This window comes from Haemorhous mexicanus, chromosome 3 (genome assembly GCF_027477595.1).
Source record: "Haemorhous mexicanus isolate bHaeMex1 chromosome 3, bHaeMex1.pri, whole genome shotgun sequence".
Taxonomy (NCBI): domain Eukaryota; kingdom Metazoa; phylum Chordata; class Aves; order Passeriformes; family Fringillidae; genus Haemorhous; species Haemorhous mexicanus.
The window spans coordinates 24,809,365-24,833,337 of NC_082343.1; the positions used below are offsets into that span (position 1 = coordinate 24,809,365).

Below are 23,973 nucleotides of genomic sequence, written 5' to 3' on the forward strand. Positions count from 1 at the left end.
ATAATACTGTATTTCATCACTACTCTGGTTGCTTTATGCCATGCCATGTCATGCTTTATGGTATTGCTGTAAGGGTTGCTCAGGTTAATGAAGAATGAGTGCTGATGAAACTGAGCATAGTGCAGCGATGATAGAACCAGACTTCAGCGTGTAATAATCCCAACAGCATTTACCATCTCTTTCACTTTGAAGGAATGATATGACTGATGGAGCCCAAAGTCTGGGACTAAATGAACTCAGTGGACATCTTTGAGGGGTGGCCCATAGATTATGGGCTTGTATGTCTGCATGTATGGCAAAAGACAGGAAAGGTGGTTGTAATTATGTGGGATGCATTGGAAAGTGTGGGACCTGGGCATGATGAGGTTGGTCTGGAATAAAGGGTGGATATTGTCTTGGTTTTGACTGGGGTAGAGTTACTTTCCTTTCTAGTAGCTGTGTTTTGGATTTAGGATGAGAATAAAGTTGATAACACACTGATGTTTCAGTTGTTGCTTTGCAGTGTTTGCACCAAGTCAGGGACTTTTCAGCTTCTCACAGCACCCTACCAGTGAGGAGACTGGAGGTGTAAAAGAAGCTGGGAGGGGAAATAGTCAGCAGATCAGACCCCAGCTGCCCAAAGGAATGTCCCATACCATATGGCATCATGTGGAACAATAGAACTTTATTATCTGGGTTAAACTGGTAGGAGTTTGCAGTATGTTGGTTAGATTTTTCTTGTATCACGTTTAGCTAGTAAAGCCAAGTGTATGTTCAGTAGTGGGTGTAATAGTGAAGATTATGTATTGCTATTAGGATTTTCTCACACCAGTATTTACATGCATTTTTATTTTCCTTCCGATCACTCTATACAAATTTTGAAGAATTCAGTGAATTTAACAAATTTGTCTTAATTTGTGTCAGTTGTTTTAATACCTCCAGAGTATTAATTGAAGAAAGTTCTGTGGTATCGCTTCAGCTAGTAGTGAAACCTTATTATGATAAAATTACAGAGAATATTTAGTTATGTAAAGGAAAGACATTTTATGATGTTACAATAATGCTGTCAGTATTTCCACAGACACATGGGTTGGGATATACAAAAGTAGGTTTGCAGTGTGAAAACAAGGATAATTTTGACTTTGTATAAATTTTTGCTTTTGGTTAGCTAGCAGATGTTGGAACCTTGTTCTTGAGACATGGGTATGCTTTCAGCAGTTAGGGGAAATAACAGCTTTCTGTAAGTAGTACTATCAGTACAGTTAAAACAGAATGCTAATTGCTTTTTAATTTATTCTTAGTAATACACATTTATATTTAAATTTTATGACATCATACTATGTCATGCCATTTGCAATATCAGTGCTCAAGCTGGTGGCTCTATGCAAGAGTAAGCAGCTGGATTGCTGAATCATGGGAGAAATTGCTTTTCTTAATGTGCATAATCACCTCATGAATGCTGATTTTTGTCAACATTGAGGTAGTTCTCTGTAGCTGTGCATTGTTTTTCTGTTTTCCCTGAGAGGTGATACTGAATAATCCTCACACTGACATACACTCCATTTCTGCTTCACCATCACTGTAAGCTAAAGCACAGAGATAGACAAAATCCAAATAAGGCTCTACAGTATCGAGGACACAGTACCCTCTGCTAGTCTACAATATAAGCTATTTTCAGAACCAGTGGAGTACAGAAAAATTTCAGGAAAGAGGTTACAGAATCATAGGACAGCCAAGGTGGGAATGGGACAGCCAAGGTGGGAATGAATATCTGGAGATCACATTATCCTCTGTCCTGCTCAGAGCAGAGCAGGCTGCTCAGGGTCAGAGCAGGCAGGTCAAGGCTGTGGTCCAGCTGTGTCCTGGGTATCTCAAGGATGGAGACTCCATTACCTTGCTGAAAAACTTGTGCCAGTATTTGACTACCCTCAGAGTTTTAAAAAAGGAAAGTTTTTTCTTTTGTCTGCATAGACTTTTGGGTTTATTGTGTTTTGATTTGTGCCCTTTGCCTCTTGTTCATTCCCTGGGTACCACTGAGAAACGTTTGGCTTAGTATTCTTAACACTCTCCCACCAGGTATTTATATGTAAGATAAAGATTCCCCCATGGTTTTCCATTCCTCAGGCAGAACAGTCCTGGTGCTCGCAGTCTCTTGTAAGCAGGTGCTTCAGTCCCTTCACTGTTTTAATCATTATGGAGATCAGATTGAGGAATGATTCATGTGGATCTGGTCAGGGACAGTAAGTTTGTATTTGTCAAGAAATAAGAGAGAGAGCAGAATGAATTAAAGCCAAAACTGTGTTACAGTGAGTGATCAGTATGACAGCACGATTTTTAAGGGAAGTTGAGAAAAAAACAAGCATGGAATGCAGTGATCAACTTGATGTGAGTAGAAAATATGGTAAAGATGAGATTGGATAACTTAAAGGAAGCCAGGGTACCAAGAAGTTTTGGAAACACTAACATCATTTGATAATTGAACTGGTGGATTAGATGGGAGCCTCACAGTTACCGACAAGGGGGATGATATTCTGAGGTGAATAGGAGGACCCAGAATATGCAAACAGAAGCTTTGAAGGAGCAGCAGTTGGAGGGGAGAGTGAGTGTGAGACTTTTTGGTGCAGTAGTCCCTGATGGAGTAGGCAGTGTGTGAGGAGTTGGTGGTTGTGACACTGTGAGGCTAAATGTGCTCTGCATTTGATAGTTGCCCTCAGGTTGGGCAATGCACATAAATTCCCTCCCTACCCATTGTTAAAGGGACTGTCAGAACTCTGTACTGTTAAACTCAAGTTTAAGTACACTCCTGAATATTGCTGAGGAGAAACTGGAAGTGGCCACATTGACACTTAGCTATTGCTAAGAAAGGTCTGTTAGAAAACAGCCGTTCTTTTAATGCTTACTCATGTTTTGGCTTTAGTTTTGATTCTAGGCTGTAGCAGCATCCTTGTGACATTGACTTAAGTTTATTTACCTTTTTGGCTGCTCAAATTAGTGGCTACAGCCACTGATTTGTAACAGTCTTTGTAGGCTCTGTAGTATTTAGTTATTCCCTCTCTGGGATTAGCTGGGAATAAATTCCTATAGAAGCAATTTAATTGGAGTCTTAGATTGCATTCAGTGTTGATATTTTTACTATAAGTCGTAGAACTTCTTTTTAATCAGCTTGGTTAATCATTTGTCTTTCTCTGATTTTAAAATTCTAAAAACCCCCTAGATGGTAAAACATTGCATGGGATTTCATAAATCTTTGCATGTGACTGAATTTGATTTTGAGATAAATCAGCAGACATCTGTAGAAGGTTCAGGTCTACTTAAAAACTTTGTCAATAGTAGACAACTGTCAACTTCTTAAGTTGTTTAATAAAAATACTGAGATATTCCAAATTGGTTTTGTTGTTGAAAACAAACTTTTGTGTGATACACGTCAAATATCCACCTTCTCTTTTATTCTAGTTGTCATGGATGATGACGATGATGAATCCTGTCTCCTTGATCTTATTGGGTAAGTTTTCCACAAGAATTATTGCAGAAAAGTTGGGAATAATAATTTTGCAAAATCATCTTCTAGAAGATGATTCTTTCTTGGTGTTGTCTAAAGATGAGGTGACTTGCAGTGAAATGAGCAGACATGCTTCATGTCTTCCATGTGGAGATGTGTGGAGTGCAGAGCCTTTAATCCCAGTGGATGCAAGCTGACAGTCCACTTGCTGACATTCTCCTCAGGAGAGGCTAAGGAATGTGTGTTCATGGAGAATGGATTCTCTTCTCAGGTAGTGCTAATACCAGATCAGTGTTGATGCATGTTACTAGGGATGCTACTGCAAACTTCATAGCAAATAACTTTTTTTTTAATCAAATCCCCAAAGATGTCAATTTTTTGAGTAATGAAACTAGATAATTTTTTAATACTAGGGTTGTATTTTAAGGAAAGAGTAAAATTTTTTTTTAAATTTGAAATACTTAAATATTTAATTTCTACTAGTAATACATATTTGCATCTAAATGTTAGAAAAAAAGAATAGCTCTCTGTACTGTTTCCTATTCACAACAAAAATTTACCAGCATTTTGGTCAAATATACTTGATTTTAATAAAATCAGGGACTTTGAATGGACATGGGAGTTGTTGGTGGTTTTTTTTTTTAATGGACCCCTCCCCTTATTTCCATAACAGATTTATATGGAGTTATATAATTCTATGTGGCAATCTCAAAAAATAATTAGGACAGCTGAAGCTTGAACAAGTTTTGTGTGGATTGTATATGTGACAAGTTGCCTTCCTTTGGCTATCATTTGTGTCAGTATTCGGGAACAGATAATATGCTATAAATGCATATAAAACACAAGAAGAGAATTGAGCTTTTCATGCCCAATACTTTGAACAACTCTACTAGAAATTAGACTGACACCAGTCTCATAGCAGCTGCTAAAAGATCATTCCCAGTTCATAAGAGAATTTTTTACTAAGTGTAGGAAATAATTGTGCTTTTTACCTTTCTCACACACCTGAAAACTTCTAGTGAAACCAGTGAGAGCTGTAGCTTCAGAAAGACCAAAGCAGCCTCAGAGTGGCTGCTGTCGTTTGAGGCTTGCTCTGGATGCTGTAGCAAAAGATTTGCCAGTAAAGGCTCAGTTACATTCTGTGAAGTAACTGTTGTGCAAGGTTACTGATTGTGACCATGTGAAAACACTTCCTGCTTGGAACATGAACATAAAGATGATCATGTGACAATTAAGTGCTCTGTCATGAGCATGAATCATGAGGATCCAGCTACAAGATCACAGGTGGTCCAGAAAATGAAGTGCTCTCTATACAGATGAGTGCTTGTGTGAAAAATTACAGTGTTCTTGCTGCTGCTGGCAGCAATTATTGTCTTAAGCATCTAGAAGAATTGAAAACATTTTTTTTTTTAATCTGATCTGTGATTTGGTAAGTGCCATTTAAAATTCCTTCCTTAATAAAGACAATATTTAAGGTTATGAAGTGTTCTTAATTTTTAATTGCATTTTGCACGATTGGAAGACAGTGAGAGTGATTAGTGTTAAATAGCTTGGTTATTTTACTGATAAAATTCACGAGCATAATAGAACCCTATATGAGATCATGAGTTCTGTGCTCCTTAATTTTTGAAATTCTGTGAAGTCTACTATGAAAATGACATTTGTTTTAAAATATATGTAACCACTTCAATATTGAAAGCGTAATAGTACAATAAAGTCCCTGCCAAGTACTGTCATGTCTTTTGTAAACCCATGAACACAGTTGGGTTTTTTTTTAATAAAGGAAGAAAAGGGAGTAGAGGTGTGTTTGTCCTTTTAGAAGAGTAATTGTGGGCTTGAAAGATCTTTGACTTTATGCCTCTTTATTTTCTAGGACCATCAGTCAAGAAGGAGACAATTTTAGCTACTTTTTTACATTATAATCTCCTGCTTCTAAAAATTGTTTTATTATTACTTGTTAATCCATAAACATGTTTTAAAAATCAAAGAAACCCATGTCAGTTTACTCTTTATGCTAAGGGAAATGCTGTATAATTATTGCGTTATAATAATCCCATGTAACACAGCCTTTTACTCTTTTTACTTGGTCTATACATACAGCTAAATTAATGTATTTGTATTTGTTTGAATTTCTGACACTCATTCTGTCAGACTACATTTTATGAGTTTTATTTAGTGCTAGTGCTAAGTTAATTAAATACACTGAAATTCATAATATTTAGTCAATTATTTCTATGGTTGGTTTCACTTGGAGAAGGTGCCACTTTTTCTTCATGAGGGGACTGTTACTCTGGCAATCATAACTTTTTATTAACTTGTGTCAAAAATGACAGAAAACCCGTCAAAGAATCAGGTTTGAAAATACCCTATTAGATGCTAGCTAAACAAGGCATTACAGTTTAGCTGTAGGAGAGGTGGTACCTGTTTTAGTTCTCACATTATTTGGTGGCAGTGTATTCCTGAGGTTTTGTACTATGTGCTGTCATAAAATACCATGTTTTTCAAGAGAATATGAATATCACCCTCATAAAGGCAAATACAGTAGAGTGCAGCTAAAATTTTGTGATCAACATAGTTTATTTGCTTGAAATGCCTTGTTACAATGGCAGCAGATATGATCAGCATCTGGAAGTTGTGCTGATACAGAAACACAGAGCCCCAGATGACACAAACTTTCTGCTTTGCATTGGATTCAATAAAAGATGTGTTTTTACTAGAAACCTGATTTTATATGAATGCAGTATGTGGCTTAGTTAATTTAGCCTCATTAGTAAAAAGGACTTCCAAAAAGTGTTAATGTCTTTATTTTTTTTCCCCCCTCCAGGGACCCACAAGCGCTGAATTATTTTCTACATGGACCTAGTAGTAAATCTGTAAGTACATTGCTGTGTATTAGACATAGATAAGCTTCATTGAGTGTATTATCTAAACATTATTTTTGTCTTTTACCAGAGCAATGAAGACTTGACTAATGCAGAATATTCTGTAGCCAACTCAAATTCAATTTTCGCCAACTCCAATGTAAGTGGTGAGGAGATAAATTACATTAGTATTGAGATTGCATGCTTCTGTATGGCTTTACTTGGCTTTCATAAAACTGAATGAAGTAGATGTGGGTTTCAGCCTTTTCATGTGAAAGCTCTGAATACTAGCCTACTCTGAACCTATCTTGTGCTGTTGGTATTTTAAGTATTTCAGTGGGGAATTAATTGAAAAATACTGGACCCTTGGGATGTGTTTTGTAAATATGTAAAGCAGCTTGCTGAGCAGTGAAAAATACTCTCTTGTGTACTTCTCCAGTAAACTACATTCGTGGCTTTAGTCACTGTAGGAGTAGTAGTGCTCAAAGATAGACCTTGAAAGATAGTCATTCATATGCTCTCTGTGTGTGTTAGAATACCTTTTGTGTCTTACTTTATGTAGATTCTGAGCTGGCAGATTTTTTTTAATAAATGAGTGATTTTTTTTTTTTTCTTTTTGTATTTTTTTTCTTTAGACTTCGGGAGGTAATTTGGGATGTGTCCTTCCTGTAACTTCAGTGTTAGTGAAGTTGCTTTAAATTCATTAGGTCTTGCAAGAAGTCTTCAGTGTTCCTTCTTGCCAGGAGTGTTTTGCAGCCCTGGACCACGTTTCACACAATGAGCTTGTGGAATCCCAATCCTTGGTGATAAATTCAAGGCTCTAGTGTGGGTGGTAGTCATGCTTTGAGTAGATCATGGGACTGGATGACTTAAGAGATCCCTTCAGATCCACATTTCTTTGGTTTCATTTGTGTGTTTTTTAAAACAACTGAATTGTTAATCCCACAATTAAGTTATTTGAATACATAGAATAGGATTTTCTTGGTAATGCCTCTTTGTGTTGTACTGTTACCTTTTCTCTTTGTCTCATGTTCATAACAGATACATGGATTCACTTGTAGGCTTAAATAATTGGCATGAAGAAATTCTGAAAATTATTAATCTGTGTGTGAACTAGTGAATTTCCTGTAGGCACAGTAGTGTAAGACAAGCTGGTTGAGATAATGATGAGGGAGTAGGGTACCGAGAGTAACAGGGCATGCCCAGTTTTCAGCTGATGGGGAACAGTGGCTTTGACTTGGTACCAGGCTGTGGCCATTAGCAAGCTCTCTGTATGCAGCACTGGCAAAGGTGGGGTTTGAGAAAAAAACAGGTTTGGGGAAAAAAGGGTGACATATGACATGCATTTGTCATAGCCTAGACTTCCTAGTTGTTCTTTGTAGACATCCTTCTGATGAGCATGACTAGGTAGGCAGGAGTCAGGTGCTTCAGGTGTATTTTCAGAAAGTGAGTTTCCTTGGGTAATTTTGAGGGACAGTGGGAGATTCTGGACAAGGTGGGTTTATCACCTAGGGAATAGCAGTTGGAAGAAATAAAATATTTGGTGAAAGCTAAGAGCTTTCTGGTGTGTTAAATTGGGAGTAAGTAATCCAGAAGACAGGTGATCAGAGGAGCAGGGATTCCTAGCATTTGTTCCTAGGATGACATACTACAGTTTAATTCTCAGCATGCTCTGTCCTCATCCTTTTACATCTTCATAGGGAAAACCAATGCCATCTTCTCTTCCCTCCTCTCTCCTGTGCTGACATAAGTGAAGAACGACTTGATTACAAACACAGATTCTTACAGTTCATTGGGAAGGAGCAAGTGTTGCCATAAACAGATCATTTCACAGTCCCTGCTTATAAAATGAGATACCTGAAAAGTTAAATGCTTCAGAGGCTTTTGTCATTAAATTTTTTGCAGATATTGAAAGTTCTGTCTTGTATATATTGAGAATTGCTACCATGAAGTAGGATTGACTGTGTTGCTGCCTGTCTCAGCCTTTCAGTGGCAGAGTTTACAAATTCAGTGTCAAGGGTTCAGTGCCTCAGCTGGTAAGCATGCTCAGCCAACACCTAACACAAGTAAGATGAAGTTCCTACTGATTGAAGGAAAAGAAAGCACTCTTCCCACTCCCTTACACTGGCCCCCATGCCCCATCCCAACCTTCCCTGAGTTGAGTCTGTACCACCTCTGCTGATTCCAGGTTGGTTTCCTGTGGCAGTTGTCATGAGAGGCTTCCTTAGCCATTGCCCTATTACCTGGCTTGTACTGGGTGGCTGCTTCCATTCTCCTGTTACAGTAAAATAGGACAGCATAAGAAAGCAGAGAAGAGAACAAGAGAGCTCCATATTCATGGAGCCAGTGAGAATAAGACTCTTCTTGTTGAGCAGCAGATTCATGAAGTTGCAGAGGCTTTGGTTTCTTCTTGAACTTAGCATGGCATTCTGCATGGCTCTTCTGAATCTGGACAGTAATGATTCGGATGTTAACTTGGAAGGTTACAGTTTCTGCAAATGAAGTTGTTTTCTAGTGTTAAATACTCCTGGGAGCAGGGAATGAAACTTGGGATTCTCTGTTCCGTTGGGAGAGTTTTAAGCTATTAATCTTGATTGCATGTAATATTATTTATTAGTGTTATTATTGGTTGTAGTAACAGTTATATTGTTTGTACTAACTGGAATAGCATTACTGGAGCTGTTTAAGTTACACAGTTGTAAAAGATTTCAGTTTAGTCCTTTACTTGGGGACAAGTTAGAGATGCAATAGGGAATCCCCCTGAACCTGACATTAAGAGTCCTAATTATGGCCTAATGAGTGATTCCTTTTTACTCTGCCCAGTGGTAGCTAGGTACAGTTGAGAACCTGATTTGTAGCTTTAGGTGTTCCTGAGGTTCAGACGCTGACACATTTAAGCAGTGGTTTAATTTCTCTATTAACATAAATGTTAAAAGCTTGTTGTAGTTTAATAGTTGTAACTTGGAAATATTTTATCTAATCTTAAGAAAAATCTTTTAATATTTTAAAACATGACTGAAGTTTCAGAAAATACAGTTTTTTTCAGAATCAGATTGGGGTAAAATTCTGAATAAGTATGCTTGGGGAACTGAAGTTAGGGTGGGGACATCATTGCAGGTGATAATTATGGCTTGCAGCATCTTCACACTGTTTACATGAGGTGAAAACAAGCGTCTGTGACCTTCAAGGAGTGAAGGCTCAGAGTGTGAGTGTGACTGATAATTGCACACCCACAGTTTCCATTTATCCTGACCTAAAAAGAAACTGGTTGTTGCTTCTGAATAGCTGAGATGTGATCATGCAATTTAGAAGGGTGTACTTTGCCTAAATTAAAACTATCATGAGTATTATCATGCGTTTAAATTTGTCATTCTATCTGCAGAAACATGATGCTTGTGTTGTCTAGAGTTTCTGGACAGAACTTTATTTTAGGGAAATCTTGACAGTAGGTCAGAGTAAATAGGTTTTGATTTTCCTTATCATGGTGTTAATGGATGTGGATTTGACGAATTTTTTCTTTAAAGGTGCCACTTAATGTTTGTGGTAGTTCCAATGTTTATAGTTCTCAGCAATCTTTTTATGAGCATAAACCACAGTCTGTAACACTTTTCTCCTTACTCTCTTGTTTCTTAAATTTTTTTAAGCAAGGAATTAGCATAATGCCTTAACTTTATGAAATGGGCACTAGTTTACAGTAAGTGATAATAGAAATGCTGGAGGATTTTGGAGGCAAATCTTGTTTGATAGAAGTCAGTGGAAGAAAAGCTTTCTTCAGCCTTTTCTCTGCTTCTACTGTTGCTACTGAAGCCTTGCTCCAAACTGAATTAGAGTGGAGGTGTTATCCCTCCTCGTTTCTTTTAGCCTTTATTCAGTAGAGTGCTCAGCTTGAGGAAGGGAAAATGGCACTTAGAGAGCATTTCATGTCCTCTTGAAACAGTGCAGCTGCAGAGCTAAGTGCTGTGTATTGAGAGATTTGAGAAGGGAGAGAAGCCTCTCCAGCTGTCTGAGGGTGTGAGCGGGGTATCCATGACCTGTTTGTGATGGCTCACTGTATGGGGTCAGCATCACCCTGCACATGCTATGGGAAGAGTATAATTCTATGTAGAAAGTTTGCTTGCATGGAAAAGTAACTAAAGAGGAAACAAAGCAGATGCTGGAATTTCTGAAAGTGATTTATTTCTTGTTTTGCATTTCAGAACACTGATCCTAAGTCGTCTGTAAAAGGTGTAAGTGGTCAGCTTGGAGAGGGGCCTAGTGATGGACTGCAGCTGTCCAGTAGCCTTCAGTTTCTGGAAGATGAACTTGTGTCTTCTCCTTTACCTGATCTTACTGAGGATCAGCCTTTTGATATTCTTCAGAAGTCCTTGCAGGAGGCCAATATTACTGAACAGACTTTGGCGGAAGAGGCATATTTGGATGCCAGCGTAGGTTCTAGCCAACAGTTTGCACAAGCTCAGCTTCATCCTTCTTCATCAGCATCCTTTACTCAGGCTTCTAATGTTTCTAATTACTCAGGTCAGACATTGCAACCTATAGGAGTTACTCAAGTGGTACAGCAACCTGTTGGAGCATCTTTTGCAAGCAATACAGTTGGTGTGCAACATGGCTTTATGCAACACGTCGGAATTAGTGTTCCCGGCCAGCATTTGTCTAATAGCAGCCAGATTAGTGGTTCTGGGCAGATACAGCTGATTGGTTCGTTTAGTAATCAACCTTCCATGATGACCATCAATAACCTAGATGGATCTCAGATAATACTGAAGGGCAATGGTCAGCAAACACCTGCGAACATGAGCAGTGGCCTCTTGGTTCATAGACAAACTCCAAACGGGAACTCGCTGTTCAGTAACTCAAATTCAAGTCCCGTAGCACAACCTGTAACTGTTCCATTTAACAGCACAAATTTTCAGACTTCATTGCCTGTCCATAATATCATCATTCAAAGGGGTTTGGCACCAAACTCTAACAAAGTTCCTATTAATATCCAACCAAAGCCTATTCAGATGGGTCAGCAGACTGCTTACAATGTGAATAACTTGGGAATACAGCAACATCATGTACAGCAAGGGATTCCATTTGCTTCTGCAAACTCACCTCAAAGTTCAGTAGTTGGTCCTCATATGTCTGTTAATATTGTTAATCAACAACAAAATACAAGAAAATCAGTTACACCTCAGACAGTTAGCAATGCTGGAGGTAGTATTGTTATCCATTCTCCTATGGGACAGCCTCATGCACCTCAAAACCAGTTTCTCATACCGACAAGTTTGTCTGTTAATTCTAATTCAGTTCATCATGTCCAGGCCATAAATGGACAACTTCTTCAGACTCAGCCTTCCCAGCTGGTTCCTGGCCAAGTGTCTACTGAGCACGTAATGCTCAACAGGAACTCTACAAACATGCTAAGAGCCAACCAGTCGTATTCAGGACAGATGATGAATAATCAGAACACAGCTGTTCAGCTTGTTTCAGGCCAGACATTCACAGCTCCTGGAAACCAAGTTATAGTAAATCATGGAACTTCCCAAATTGTTGGTGGTCAGGTGCCACTGCAGCAGGCTTCGCCAACGGTGTTGCATTTGTCACCCAGCCAAGCTAGTGTTTCCCAAGGCAGGTCGAGTTTCACCACCATGTCACCTGGGCAGTCCACAGTCTCAAATATGTCAGCTTCTAGTCGATTTGCTGCTGCAAGTTCTTCTGGTTCAGTGCACCCCAGCCTGGGAGCATCCGTGCAGTCTGTCGCGTCGGGAGGGAACTTTACAGGAGATCAGCTGGGCCAGAACAGAGCTCAAGTTGCCGTCAGTGCATCGCATCGTCTTCCAGCATCCTCCTCCAAGTCTGTCAGCACCTTTAGTCACACGTCTGTGGGAGTAACACAACAGCAGTTTGCCTTTGGTCAGGTATGAAAGCTGCTTGAGAATGTAGCCAAAGAAAGACTTCTAAGCTGTGCTAAAATTGGCTAATACTCAGAATGTTAATTTGCTGGTTTGTATAGTTACAAATACTGTGGAACTGCTGAAAATTACTGTAACCCAGAGTTGTCATTTCACATGGTATTTTCTAAATCTGTCACTCAGTGAACAACACTGCCACTTTGATTAATCCCAAAGATTTTGTTGGTGATTTATAGTATTGTTTTCAGAAGTGCTTAGCATTGATTTATGTCTGCTCCTGTTTAAAGAATGGGCATTGTAAGTTTATACAATTGCAAGCTCTCCTGTAAACCTTACCATAGGCCAGATGTAAAGGCTCAGGTTAAAAATCTTAGCACTTTAAAATCTTTTGACCTCACTAAAACCTATGCATTTTCAAGTTTTGACTTAATGAAATTAGAGATTAAAAGGCTTCTTGGGCTTTCTTTTGTTATTTTTCATATTGATGCTTTCGTTATGTGTGTGTGGAGAAGTTAGAAGCTTTCAAATTTGATGCAAAGACAAGAAATGTTTCTTAGAATCCTTAAAAAGAAATACCTTTGAAAGCAGTTTGTAAAAGCGTAACATTAAAAATAATCCTCTAAGAAGTCAAGCTAGTGTTTAAAAAAAATTGGAATTCACTTTTAAGGTTTGATGTTGTCTATTTTGTCCAGTAGATACACTTGCAGTATATATTCAACTCAAATTTTTCTGTTTTCATAAGCGAACTTATAAACAGTCAAAAGTTTAAAAGAAAAAAAATCATAAACTTAGAGTGAATTGCCAATTTTAACTCGGTGACTTTTCACACAATTAACAACAAGCTATTCAATTTCTGTCATTTTTTAAACTTTTTTTCTTTGTCATTTTGAAATACTGGTCATTTTTGTCATTTTGAAACACTCATAGTGCATTTGCACTAATTAGATCTTTCTCTTTTTTCTTTTACTCCTTTTACTTAGATCTTTTTGTTTCCAAAGGCCTGATGGATTTTTTTTTTTAACCAAACCCAAAATCTGCTGTGAAATAATGTCTTAGAAAATAATGTACATTTAAAAAATTACTATGAAGATGTTGTAGAAACACATTTGTAGTCTTTGCCAAGACTTCTGGGGCAGGTTGTAACATTTTGTTTGCAGATGTGTAGTTTGAGGCCTGACTTTCTCTTCATGTGTCTGCATCTTACTGTTTGCAGCTCACATGCTGGGTCAGTGAGTTTCAGCAGTTATAAAAGCAGATTAATTCTTATTGCTGTAAAAGATCATTTTGTTCTTGTGCTGAAATTTCAGAGCTGTAAATGGGCACTTACAGAGAACAAATGCCGCTATTTGCCAGAATCTTTTTAGTTTGTTTGTACTTGCATTTTAAACATTGTACTTTATACTAAACCATGTATCATTCAGTTGCTAAGCAGTGGAGGGTTTGTTCCACTGTGAGGTTTTTTTTTTGTTGGGAAAGCAACTTCATCATCTTGCAGTTTTGGAACTCTGAGAAGCTGTGTTTTCTGAGGCCCACTTGTAGTGGGAAATGAGTGGTCTTGTAGAATGCAACTGGTATATATTTGTGCTGTTAGTGTAGTTTCTGTTCCCTTCTGATTTACTTTATAAAATTCCTGAACTTGGAGGGATTGAGATGTGTGAAATTTCACCGCTGATGAGTTTGAAGTTAAAAAAGTATACATGGAGATGAATTTTAGGTGCCTTTTCTTTGTTTTTCTTAAAGCTTTCGGTAAGTATTTCACTGTGATTTTTAAAAAATTTTTTCTTTATTTCATGTATGTGCACAGAAAAAGGCTGTGAACCAGACATCACCAGTTTCTGCATCGAAGACACAGGACAATTTGAGACAGCCTCAGCTAACAAATCTTCTGAGCAACACACTATCAGGTCAACTAAGGTCTTTTTAACATAATTTTCTTAATTTTCTGCAGCAACAGAGATTCATTCTGCTTCAGTGTGTCAGACTTGCATAGATGCCTCATGCTTATATGGTTCTAAAGGTCGCTGGAATTTTATTTTTAGAAGAATTGAAGCTATATTTTTTCAGTATTAATTGTGTGCTTTGATTTTTCGCAACTGTGGCACTTCATTTTGTAGAGAGAAAAGTTGAATCTTTGCAATTAGCAATTATTTCTCTCCTCTCTAAAATCCAAAATTGTACCTTCTTTCATTTTTCTTTTTTTTTTTTTTTTTCCAGCTTAGGAAAATAGAAATACTTTATTTTCAAAATACTGACATCTGCTAAAATTCCATGAAAGTTCTAGAATGTTGAATGTGGTGACTTCTTCAGTTACAGAGGGAAGAGAAATAGGTATTACAAGGTTATGTGCAGGCTGTCATCACTCACTTGGGTCTTGAATGCGTCCCTTTCAGTTAGAATAGTTCATGCATTGTTCAGGGCAAAACAGCAGCTTTTCAAGCAGCACTGTGCTACTGAAAGAACAAAACCAGTACCTTCAAGGCAAGCAGAAAAATGCAGTAACCTTCCTGATGTCTTTGTACATAAGTAACCTTTTGAATAAGGTTCTACACTCTACCTTGCTTTTTTTCCCCTTGTGTACTGTTATGTATAAGCTGTCCAGGCAATTCTGTACAATCTGCACATTATGCTGGGTGTCTTTGGGGGGAAAAAACCCAATAAATTCTTACTTGTTTTGGTTGTAAGATAGCATGACTGATAAGATGCTGTTTGGATTATGAAGCAAGGCAATTGGAGGAGGTCTGCCTATCTAAAAAAATCTAGGGGAAGAAATATGCTTGTTGTCCTTGAAGAGTACTTCCAGGAGCTCTAGAAAAATTTGGGTAATTCACTTGAGGGAGGATTGGTATTGAAAAGTTTGATAAAATTTACTGTATGATTTTAGGCAAATTGTTGGGACACTAAACTTACAGAACTTGAATTTCTTCTTATGTTGCAGTACCATAGTGTGATGTGATTTATATATGAGGATTTTTATTGTTTCCAGGCAAAATATCAGTCCTGTATAATTGTTATGAGCTGGTTTCTCCACAGGACAGTTGCACTAATGCTTTCAAGCATAAGATGTAGCTTTCCTAAAAACTCATGTGAAATTATCAGGATAGGTATATAAAATTATTCCCCTCTTGCTTAGGATGACAAGAATCTTTTAAACTTCTTTTTATAGGACAGGACTCTGGAGGAAAAATCATACAACAATCTCTAGGAACAGCGCAGCCACAAGAAAAAGTGATAGGATCATCATCAGTTCAGCAGAGTATACAGGTAAAGAACGCCTCTATTTATATGTTTCCCTGTCTGTCCTGTTTTTTTCTGGGATAGAGCTAATTTTCTTCTTAGTAGGTGGTACAGTGCTGTGTTTTGGATTTGGGCTGTGAATAACATTGATAACACACCAGTGTTTTAGTTATTGAGCAGTGCTTACTCTGCAAGTCCCAGCTTTTCCAGTGCCCCATGCTGTTCCAGTGACACACAGAGGACAGCTGGCCCAAACTGCCGGAGGAATATCCCATTCTGTGGAACATGGCGTTCTGCGTGGAAATGTAGGAATTAATTGCCTGTGAGCTGCTGATAGCTGCTCAGGAATGGGATGGGCATTGTTCAGAGGGTGCTGAGCAATTGCTTTGAGCATCACTTGTTTCTCCGGGGCTTAATTCCCCCTTTTGCTCTTTTTTATTACAACTTTAAAATAACTATCATTACTATATTGTTTTTTTTTGTTTCTGTTTTTAAACTGTTCTTTTCAACCCACAAGGTTTACTTTTTTTCCTAATTCTCCTCTCCACTGGGGTGAGGGGAGGTAGTGAGTAAACAAATAAGGAATCATTGTAGGTTTTTTGTAGCGTATATGAACTCCCTCAAACTTGACAAATCCTACCTTGACATAGTAAATGTTGATTATTTTGCGAATTGGTGCACTGAATGCTGCTTTGAGATTTAGTTCATTAAGTGGAGTCTGACTGTACTGTTCCCTGAAGATAATTTTCTATGACATAGCAATTCTTCATTGAGTTGGCCAATAGTTTGACCTACTCTTCTCATTATTTCTTACAAACTGTTCTCTAGCTGATTGGGAGACAGTGGTTTGTGAGAAGCAGCAGAACAGTTCCACCTGGTCTTTGTTTTATTCTTTACTGCAGTCTTCTTTTACCATCAAAAGTTCTCCCACATAATGCAAGTATGTACAAAAACACTGTCCAGGATGAGTTATTTTGGAGAGGATCTGACTTAAAATTTTTGTTTGTAAATGTATTTGTCAATGCAGTAGGACAGGAATGTTTTTCTGTGTCTTACTGATGTACAAGTAGAGCAGAAGGTACAGGTACCTCAGTTAGGAGGTCAGCCTAGTTGTGTAATAGTTGGTCAGATGTTCATTTTGCTTGGTGGTGACTACCTTTTGTGCTCTGAAGCTGGAGGCTTTTTGAGGCAAATACTCTTCCAGTGTGCCTGCCATGAATCTTTACCCCCTCAGAGAGCCTCAGGTCTTAGGAGAGTGTTCCCAGGAAAATCAAGATTTCATTAAATATCTAAGCAGAGGAGAAAATTACTTAGATCTCTACCTGATGGGCATATCTGTAGCATTGACACTGAAATAGAATTCCTAGAATGACTTTTATAATCCCCCCATCCACTGTGGCTTTTGAGAATTTAACTGCACAACCTTAGCCTGCTTTCCTCATAGATACTCTAACCCATCAATATCAGGCAAGATGACATCTTCTGAGGAATGCAGAGATGGTGTGTATGAGCAGATTTATTTGTAAAAGTCTTTAGTTGTACCTCTCTTTCTTTGCACCTGCTAACTTTGATCTTCTCTTTCTTAGTGAAATGTGTATAATGAACAACAGTGGAATTTGTCTACAAACAGCTTTTCAGACATTTGGTTTGTGTCACTTCCCTTTTTTGTGGATACACTGTGCCCTATGAAAACAGGAGATAGTTGAAAGTGTTTATACTTATGTGGTGCTTACAGTTAGTGTTGGTGATGTACCTAACTGACAGAAACCACTCCTTAAACTTAGGCTTTGCAAATGTGGGGCTGTCTTGTAATTTGTCTTTTATTTTGAACTTAGGTCGATGGTCATTTAGTTGGACAGAAAAGGCCTGCTGCTAAACAGTTAACTAAAGGAGCTTTGTAAGTCATTATCACATTTTAATTCTGTTTCAGAAACCTTAATTTTTACTTTTGTCAATGTAAAAACTCTGTACAGTACGTTAAGTATATATCATTCATTTTTTTGTAGTATTCTGCAGCAGTTACAGAAGGATCAGGTACATGCTGTGACACCAGATAAAAGTCGATTCAGATCGTTAAATGATGCAGTTCAGAGACTCCTTTCATACCATGTGTGCCAGGGATCACTGCCCACAGAAGAAGATTTAAGAAAAGGTAATTTTCTTTTTAAAATTTGGCAGTAAGTTTGTAATCAGTTTGTATTGAGACAATTCTTAATGTAAATTAGAGCAATAAGAAAAGGATCATTTAAAATTTGTGCAGGTTATTGAAGAACAGTGTTTGAAAGTGTACTTTGTCTTTCTAGTGGACAGTGAATTTGAATCTGTAGCTACACAGCTTCTGAAGAGGACACAGGCTATGCTGAACAAATACAGATGTTTGCTTATAGAAGATGCAATGGTAAGGTGTAGAACCCAGGTACACTTAGTTTAAGGGATGGGATTAAATTTGTTAAAACAGTACCTACAGAACAGATGCATGAACTTCTGTTCTCTGCTTCTGCTTTGCTCTTACACCGAAACAGCCTCTGATAGTCAGGAGGGTGATTTCTGTGTATTTCTGTGGCTGATGTAACCTGAAATAGTGTTGATGTTGTCCATTCAGAGGCCTCCAGCCATATTATAATTGAGCCAAATCATGTTACAATTTAGGAAGTCATTGTCCTTAAAAGCTAGGTGGAACTTCATCAGAAGTGTTTCTGATTTAAGTACTTTCACAATTCCAAGTATGAGGTAAAATAAAACTGACAAAGTTAAAGAATGTGTTTTACAAGGGTCAGGAAATGCCATTGTGACCTCAGAGATGCTAGTTTTCATACCTGGAAAAGTTTTGAATTCGAGTGTAATAGGCATTTAGATATTTAGAGATGGAAATACATAATATAACTTAGAATTAATATGGTTTTAAAACTAGCGGTTGCATTGTAAAAGATCCTAGCCATTAAATATTTGCAAGTGTTTGCAGATGCAAAGAGAGGATGGAGGTTGAGATTTGTTGTTTTAGCATCTGGTATGTTGTATGGCAAATCCCATTTAATAATTTTGAAAGGTTTATTTCACATAACATTCAGGTTTGAAACTAGTTGCCTATGTTATAGCCTAGTGCAGTGAGCATTTTCTGTGATGGATGAATCAAACTGGCTTGAAGGCATTGTCAGTAAAGTGCAGCTCTGCACCAACTAGTTACAAGGATAGGAGAGAAGTGCAGGGAAGATAATAGGATGGTCCTAGTTCAAAGTTTTTGCTGGTTGATCCCCTAAAAGAGAATGATACTGTATGAAGTAAAAAAATTGTGGTATACAATGCTTAGTAAGCATACTCAGTCCTAAAAAAGTACAGCTCATACAACTGGAATAGCAATTCCCTGTTTTAAAGTCTTTCCCAAATAAAATTTGCAGTACAATGTGAGTAATATTTCGTGACTGAGTTTCAGTAGTGGTTGGGTCAGAGACAGGACTGTTGAATTGTGAATGTTCACAAATACATAATAAAAGAAGTTTATTATGTGTTTATTACTTTTCTCTGAAATTTAACTAAGCTATCAATGTTTTGATTTGATACCGACATATGAGTCACTCCAGAGATTTTTTTTTTTCCTTTTCCTCTAGCGGATAAATCCCTCTGCAGAAATGGTTATGATTGATAGGATGTTTAACCAGGAGGAAAGAGCATCTCTGACCCGGGAAAAGCGTCTTGCACTTGTGGATCCTGGTAAGTAACGCTTAACTTCGAAATGAAGTGTGGAGTGTTTAAAAATAGTTGTGGCCACAGTGAGGCACTGATTGCTGTGGATTCCAGTTAGTGAAATACTGAATAAGCATTTGCAAGATAACATTTTATAACTCCAGACTTAAACAATCCAGAGACGCTGTAGGATTGAAACAGTTATTTGTGGGGAAAAAATATTGTTACCTGTTTGGCAGAGAGATGTTTGAGTTGCTTTTGACATGAGTCATGACTCCTGCAGTGCCTCCATCCTAGCAGGGAAGAATCTCTGAGTTTGCTTGCACCAGAAAGACCAGCACTGTTTGAAGCATTAGTACTCTTGTTCATCTTAATGAAGTGTTGCTCTTGGAGTGCCATGGCCATTTAAATGTCAGTGTTTTTATCTGGGATGTTGTTAAACATAGCACCTGGAAGCACATTAATTGTGTAAGATTACAGCTACGATTTGTTTAAAGGTTCTGCATGATCTGCATATTTTAAAAGATATTCACAGGTTGTGTTGTAGAGAGTATTAATCTTCAGAGACCATATTTGCATAGTTAGAATGCTGGGAAGTGCCCTTAATCTGGTTTTATGGTGCACATGCGTGAGCAGTGTGCTGATTAATTTAGTGCTGATCTCCTGCACTGTACGCAGCAGAACACTTAAGCATATGAACATCTCTTAAAGACCCAGATCTGTAAACTGTGGATGTTATTTGAATTTCAGTACACAGAAACTGTGTTGGAGTGTCAGTTATTTGGATGTGTAGGTAATTTTAGTAAAATGTTGTTACTTAATTTTCAGATGGTTATCAGGCCGATTTTTGTTGTTCTGCCAAACAATTTGAGAAAACAGCTGAAGAAGCACAGTCCAGCAAAAGTGACCATCAGTCTAGCAAAACATTACCTTCTCGAAGTCAGACTACCAAAACCCAAGCCAGAGACCGACCAAAATCCAGCTCAGCAGAGTCCACAAATCACAGTAAACTTCCTATAGTGCCTAACAACATTCTGACACCACAAGAAGGAAAAGCTTCTACTAAAAAATCCGAGAGCCTCACTAAAGCTTTAAAGTTTGAAAAAGCTAATTGTTCTTCTGAGAGCCAATACGTGTCTCTTTCTGAAGAAAGGATGAGTGGGAAAGATCTTGCCAAGTCCACTGAGAATTCTTCGAGTTCTGAAGACTTGTCAAAAATAGTGTCAAGAGGCAGTCATGGAACACACAATAAAATATCAAGGAATGCAGTTCAGCCTTTCTCAAAGGTAACGTGTAATAATTCTCTTCAAGACAAAACTCTGAGAAGCTCTCCAAAGAATGAGGTTTTGCATCCTGATAACAGGAAAGGCTCTGGTGAGCCCCAGGAAGACTTACTGCTCAGTAAGAGTTTAGAAACTACATTTAAAAACATCTTGGAACTTAAAAAGGCTGGGAGGCAGCCACAAAATGAGGCAACAAGTAGTGGCTCGGTTGAATTAGAGTTCCCTAATTTTTCACCTATCGCTTCACAAGAGAACTGCCTGGAAAAATTTATTCCAGACCACAGTGAAAGTGTTGTAGAAACTGACTCTATTTTAGAAGCAGCTGTAAATAGTATCTTAGAGTGTTAATAGTTACAGTACCATGGACAAGTTATGTTTCTCTTAGCAGAAGCAAATGTGAATGACACCACAAGTACAGCCTGACATGCATTTAAGGTTAACCTTTCTAAACTAGATTCTGTTCTGTGTTTGAGAGCAATACTCATTGTGGTTACAGTGAGATATCCAAGTAAAGTTAATCCTTGTTAGAATGCAGTCTGTTAGGGCCTTACTGTTTCAAGTATTATTATGATAGTGCTTTTGATTATTGAGCAGTACTGCAACGTAACAGGGGTTGCAGGTTGTTAGGCCCTATATAATACGGTAATATACTGACAATCACAGTCATTTGAAAGGATATATTTATTAAGAAAATGTTTTTAAAGAGTGATGGAAGCAACAATTCTCCCCTACCCTTCTCTTCCACGAATCATCAAATTTTTAGTTTTTCTGGAAAACCCACTGTACCTCTATTCAGAAGTGATTATTTGCTTTGTTAATGAATCTGTATTCTAGGATTCTTAAGTTGGAAGGAAATCATCAGTGTGTTTACAAGGCTTCATAATTTAAACTTTAAGTGCTTTTCTATTGCTTTCTGAGCAGAAACTAGTACTTGATATATTTGTAGTGGGTAACTTTAGTCTGTGGGATGATATTATATGATCTTAGTCACAGTGGCATGATATGAAGTAATAAATGCTTGACTAAGGAAGGTAGAATGGAAGCCAGTAAATAGCAAAGTGTACAGGATGAGGCCATGATAGAGCCATGAATTTATATATATAATACATATATATGTTATCTCTTGAGGAAAAGATTTTGCATTTTATAATTGGATGTAGTCAGCCTTGAGTCTTTCTGAAGTGGTATAAATGTTTTTTTTATTTGATATTTTTTTTTTTAGACCAAGTGTCAAAAGCACTTTGATTTGAAAACTGTATTTGTAGCTTATATTTTAAGAGGATGTTAGCCTTACTCTGAGTAAATTTAAAGGCCAGTGTTTATTTTTTTTTTTTTTGCTTTTTGCTGTCAGAGAATGTTAAATCATCCACCGTAGCAGTCATTATTATCAAGATATGTACAGACCAAAGTTGATCAGCAATCCCATTGTTTAAACATATCAAAAAATGTGTAATTATTAATTCATATTGTAAAGCCAAGTGAAACCATTGCATGGTTTGCATTTGGCTTGCTGTCATGTTGTTGAGATAGAATCTTATTATTTTATTTATTTATTTTAATCTATGACTTTTTTTTTTGCTGCCCATGCTGCTTTGTTCTAGTTTACTTTGGTCATGAGTGCTTCTGTGCACATAAGCGCGCTGACGTTGGTCACGTGTGTGTAGTACATATGTCTGCTCAGGAGGATACAGCTTTTGTGGTTTCTAAGGTATGCTCACGTTCTCCCCCAGAACTACTCCACCATTTCACAGAAACATTACCAGCCCTTTTCCAGACTTGCTGATTATGATTTTCAGGATGTAAGAGGCTCATTGTGACAAGCTGTGGTTGTCTGTCAGATTGCCAGGAGAGAAACCAAAAGGTTTGCTGGTGTGTAATTCAGTCCATCTGAATGGCATGGAAGGAAGCAGAATTAGATCCTTGGGATAGTAGAACATTACAGTGCAACTCAGTACTGAGCTGCAGTCCACTGTCTGACCACTAAAGGAAACCAAATCTAGAAAGCAATGAGAGAGAGATGAACTTCCTTAAAATTCATTTCCCCTTCAACATGAATGGAAGTACTGGTTTTATATGTTACCTATTGCCATTTAAAAAAATTGTGCCAATTTTAAAGTACATGTTTGTAAAAACCCAACATTCCCAAGTGTTGTATGTCATTTTAATAAGTATTGCCAGTTTTAAATTTTTGGTTGGGTGTCCACAGAAAAGACTCTCAGGCAGTTAGTTGTTTTCTTATTGGCAAAACTGACAAGATAGTCTTCACCTATTGCCTTTTTAGGTTTTAATAATATTCTCATGGCTGTGTATTCTGATGCATATTTTATTTTATAATTTTGGAAATTTAATTAATTTATCATTCTGAACTATTTAGGAAGGAGAGCAGTAAGTTACACAGCTGTATGCTAACTAGTTAAATTTTTCTTTTGAGGAAAAAAAAGTGAAGTTGCACATTCATCAGTCCCCTTGCTTGTTGTACCACCTCAAAATGGGTATGGGGTTTCCAGCCTCTCTGCAGCAAATACATAGCTGAAGTATCAGGTTGTGTGTCTTCTCTTGGGTCTCATTGGGAAGGAGGGACAATGGCATATAAAACATGACAAATTGCAAAAAATAATTGTGATTGATTTGGTCAGACACATTTCTCTGAACTGCTGAGAGGGACCCCTTGAACAATCCTAGTAAGATTGATCTTAGATTGTTAATGTTCTGTTGTTCACTCCTTTGAATTCAATTCTAAAGGAATTCTGGTACGTGGTGAAGCAGTAAATGAAATAATTGTATTTTTGTGGTGCTTAAAAGAAGTCTATTAATCATATGGGCTCAAGTCCAGCAAAGTATTGTGAATATGCATGACTTTAAACATGTTTTCATTATTTTGCTGGATCAGCATTGTGATTTCAATGTTATTTAATACTGCCTAATATTAAAACAAATTTTAAACTGGCAATTAAGAAAACTATGTTCATTTTGAAGATTTTGGTATAATTTATCTGTTAGAGTAGGGAGGCCTTACAGACTGACTTCACTTAAAGAGGATGTGTCACTTATTGTCAGCGTGGTATGGACTTTATTTGCTTAAATACCTTCATTTGTAAAGTATGTCTCACTTGAAATTGCTTTGTATACATTTTGTAAAAATATTTATAAAATGTTTTGTAAAAAAAAAAGTATAACAAATTGCAGTTTATTTTGTTATGTTGGATAAATACTGTTAAAAGACACAAGTCAGTAAATATATTGTTAATCCATGGATAGGAAATGTTTAGTTGGAGATTACAAATTGAAACAACCATTGCAATACAGCCAAAGATTTGGGAAAAAATGTCTATCTGTGATTGTCTTGATTTAACCAAGCTGAATATTCATATTTCCAAAAGATGATTGGTGTCAGTTTTAAGTCTTACTCCTCTGCTTTTCATGATGCAGCTCTGTTGTAATATACTTAGTAGGCCAACTTTCCATACTCCTTATGCATCTCTCTGAGCATACACTATTAGGATTTGGTGCGTGTGGCATTATATTAACATTCAGTAATGTTA

At 37.4% G+C, this 23,973-nt stretch overlaps 1 protein-coding gene across 7 annotated transcripts in view; it reads left to right on the plus strand.

Moving 5' to 3' along the window:
• BICRAL (BICRA like chromatin remodeling complex associated protein) overlaps positions 1-23,611 on the plus strand; it is a 45,052-nt gene extending 21,441 nt beyond the window's left edge. For all 7 annotated transcript variants that reach the window (XM_059841143.1, XM_059841142.1, XM_059841140.1 and 4 more), the window contains 11 exons: positions 3,433-3,481; positions 6,303-6,351; positions 6,431-6,499; positions 10,536-12,239; positions 14,038-14,137; positions 15,397-15,494; positions 17,303-17,364; positions 17,474-17,619; positions 17,771-17,865; positions 19,073-19,175; positions 19,977-23,611. In XM_059841143.1, the coding sequence (XP_059697126.1) occupies positions 3,438-3,481; positions 6,303-6,351; positions 6,431-6,499; positions 10,536-12,239; positions 14,038-14,137; positions 15,397-15,494; positions 17,303-17,364; positions 17,474-17,619; positions 17,771-17,865; positions 19,073-19,175; positions 19,977-20,779 (3,273 nt within the window). In that variant the 5' untranslated portion in view covers positions 3,433-3,437 and the 3' untranslated portion in view covers positions 20,780-23,611. The remainder of the gene's footprint in view (positions 1-3,432; positions 3,482-6,302; positions 6,352-6,430; positions 6,500-10,535; positions 12,240-14,037; positions 14,138-15,396; positions 15,495-17,302; positions 17,365-17,473; positions 17,620-17,770; positions 17,866-19,072; positions 19,176-19,976) is intronic.
• The last annotated feature ends 362 nt before the right edge of the window (positions 23,612-23,973 follow it).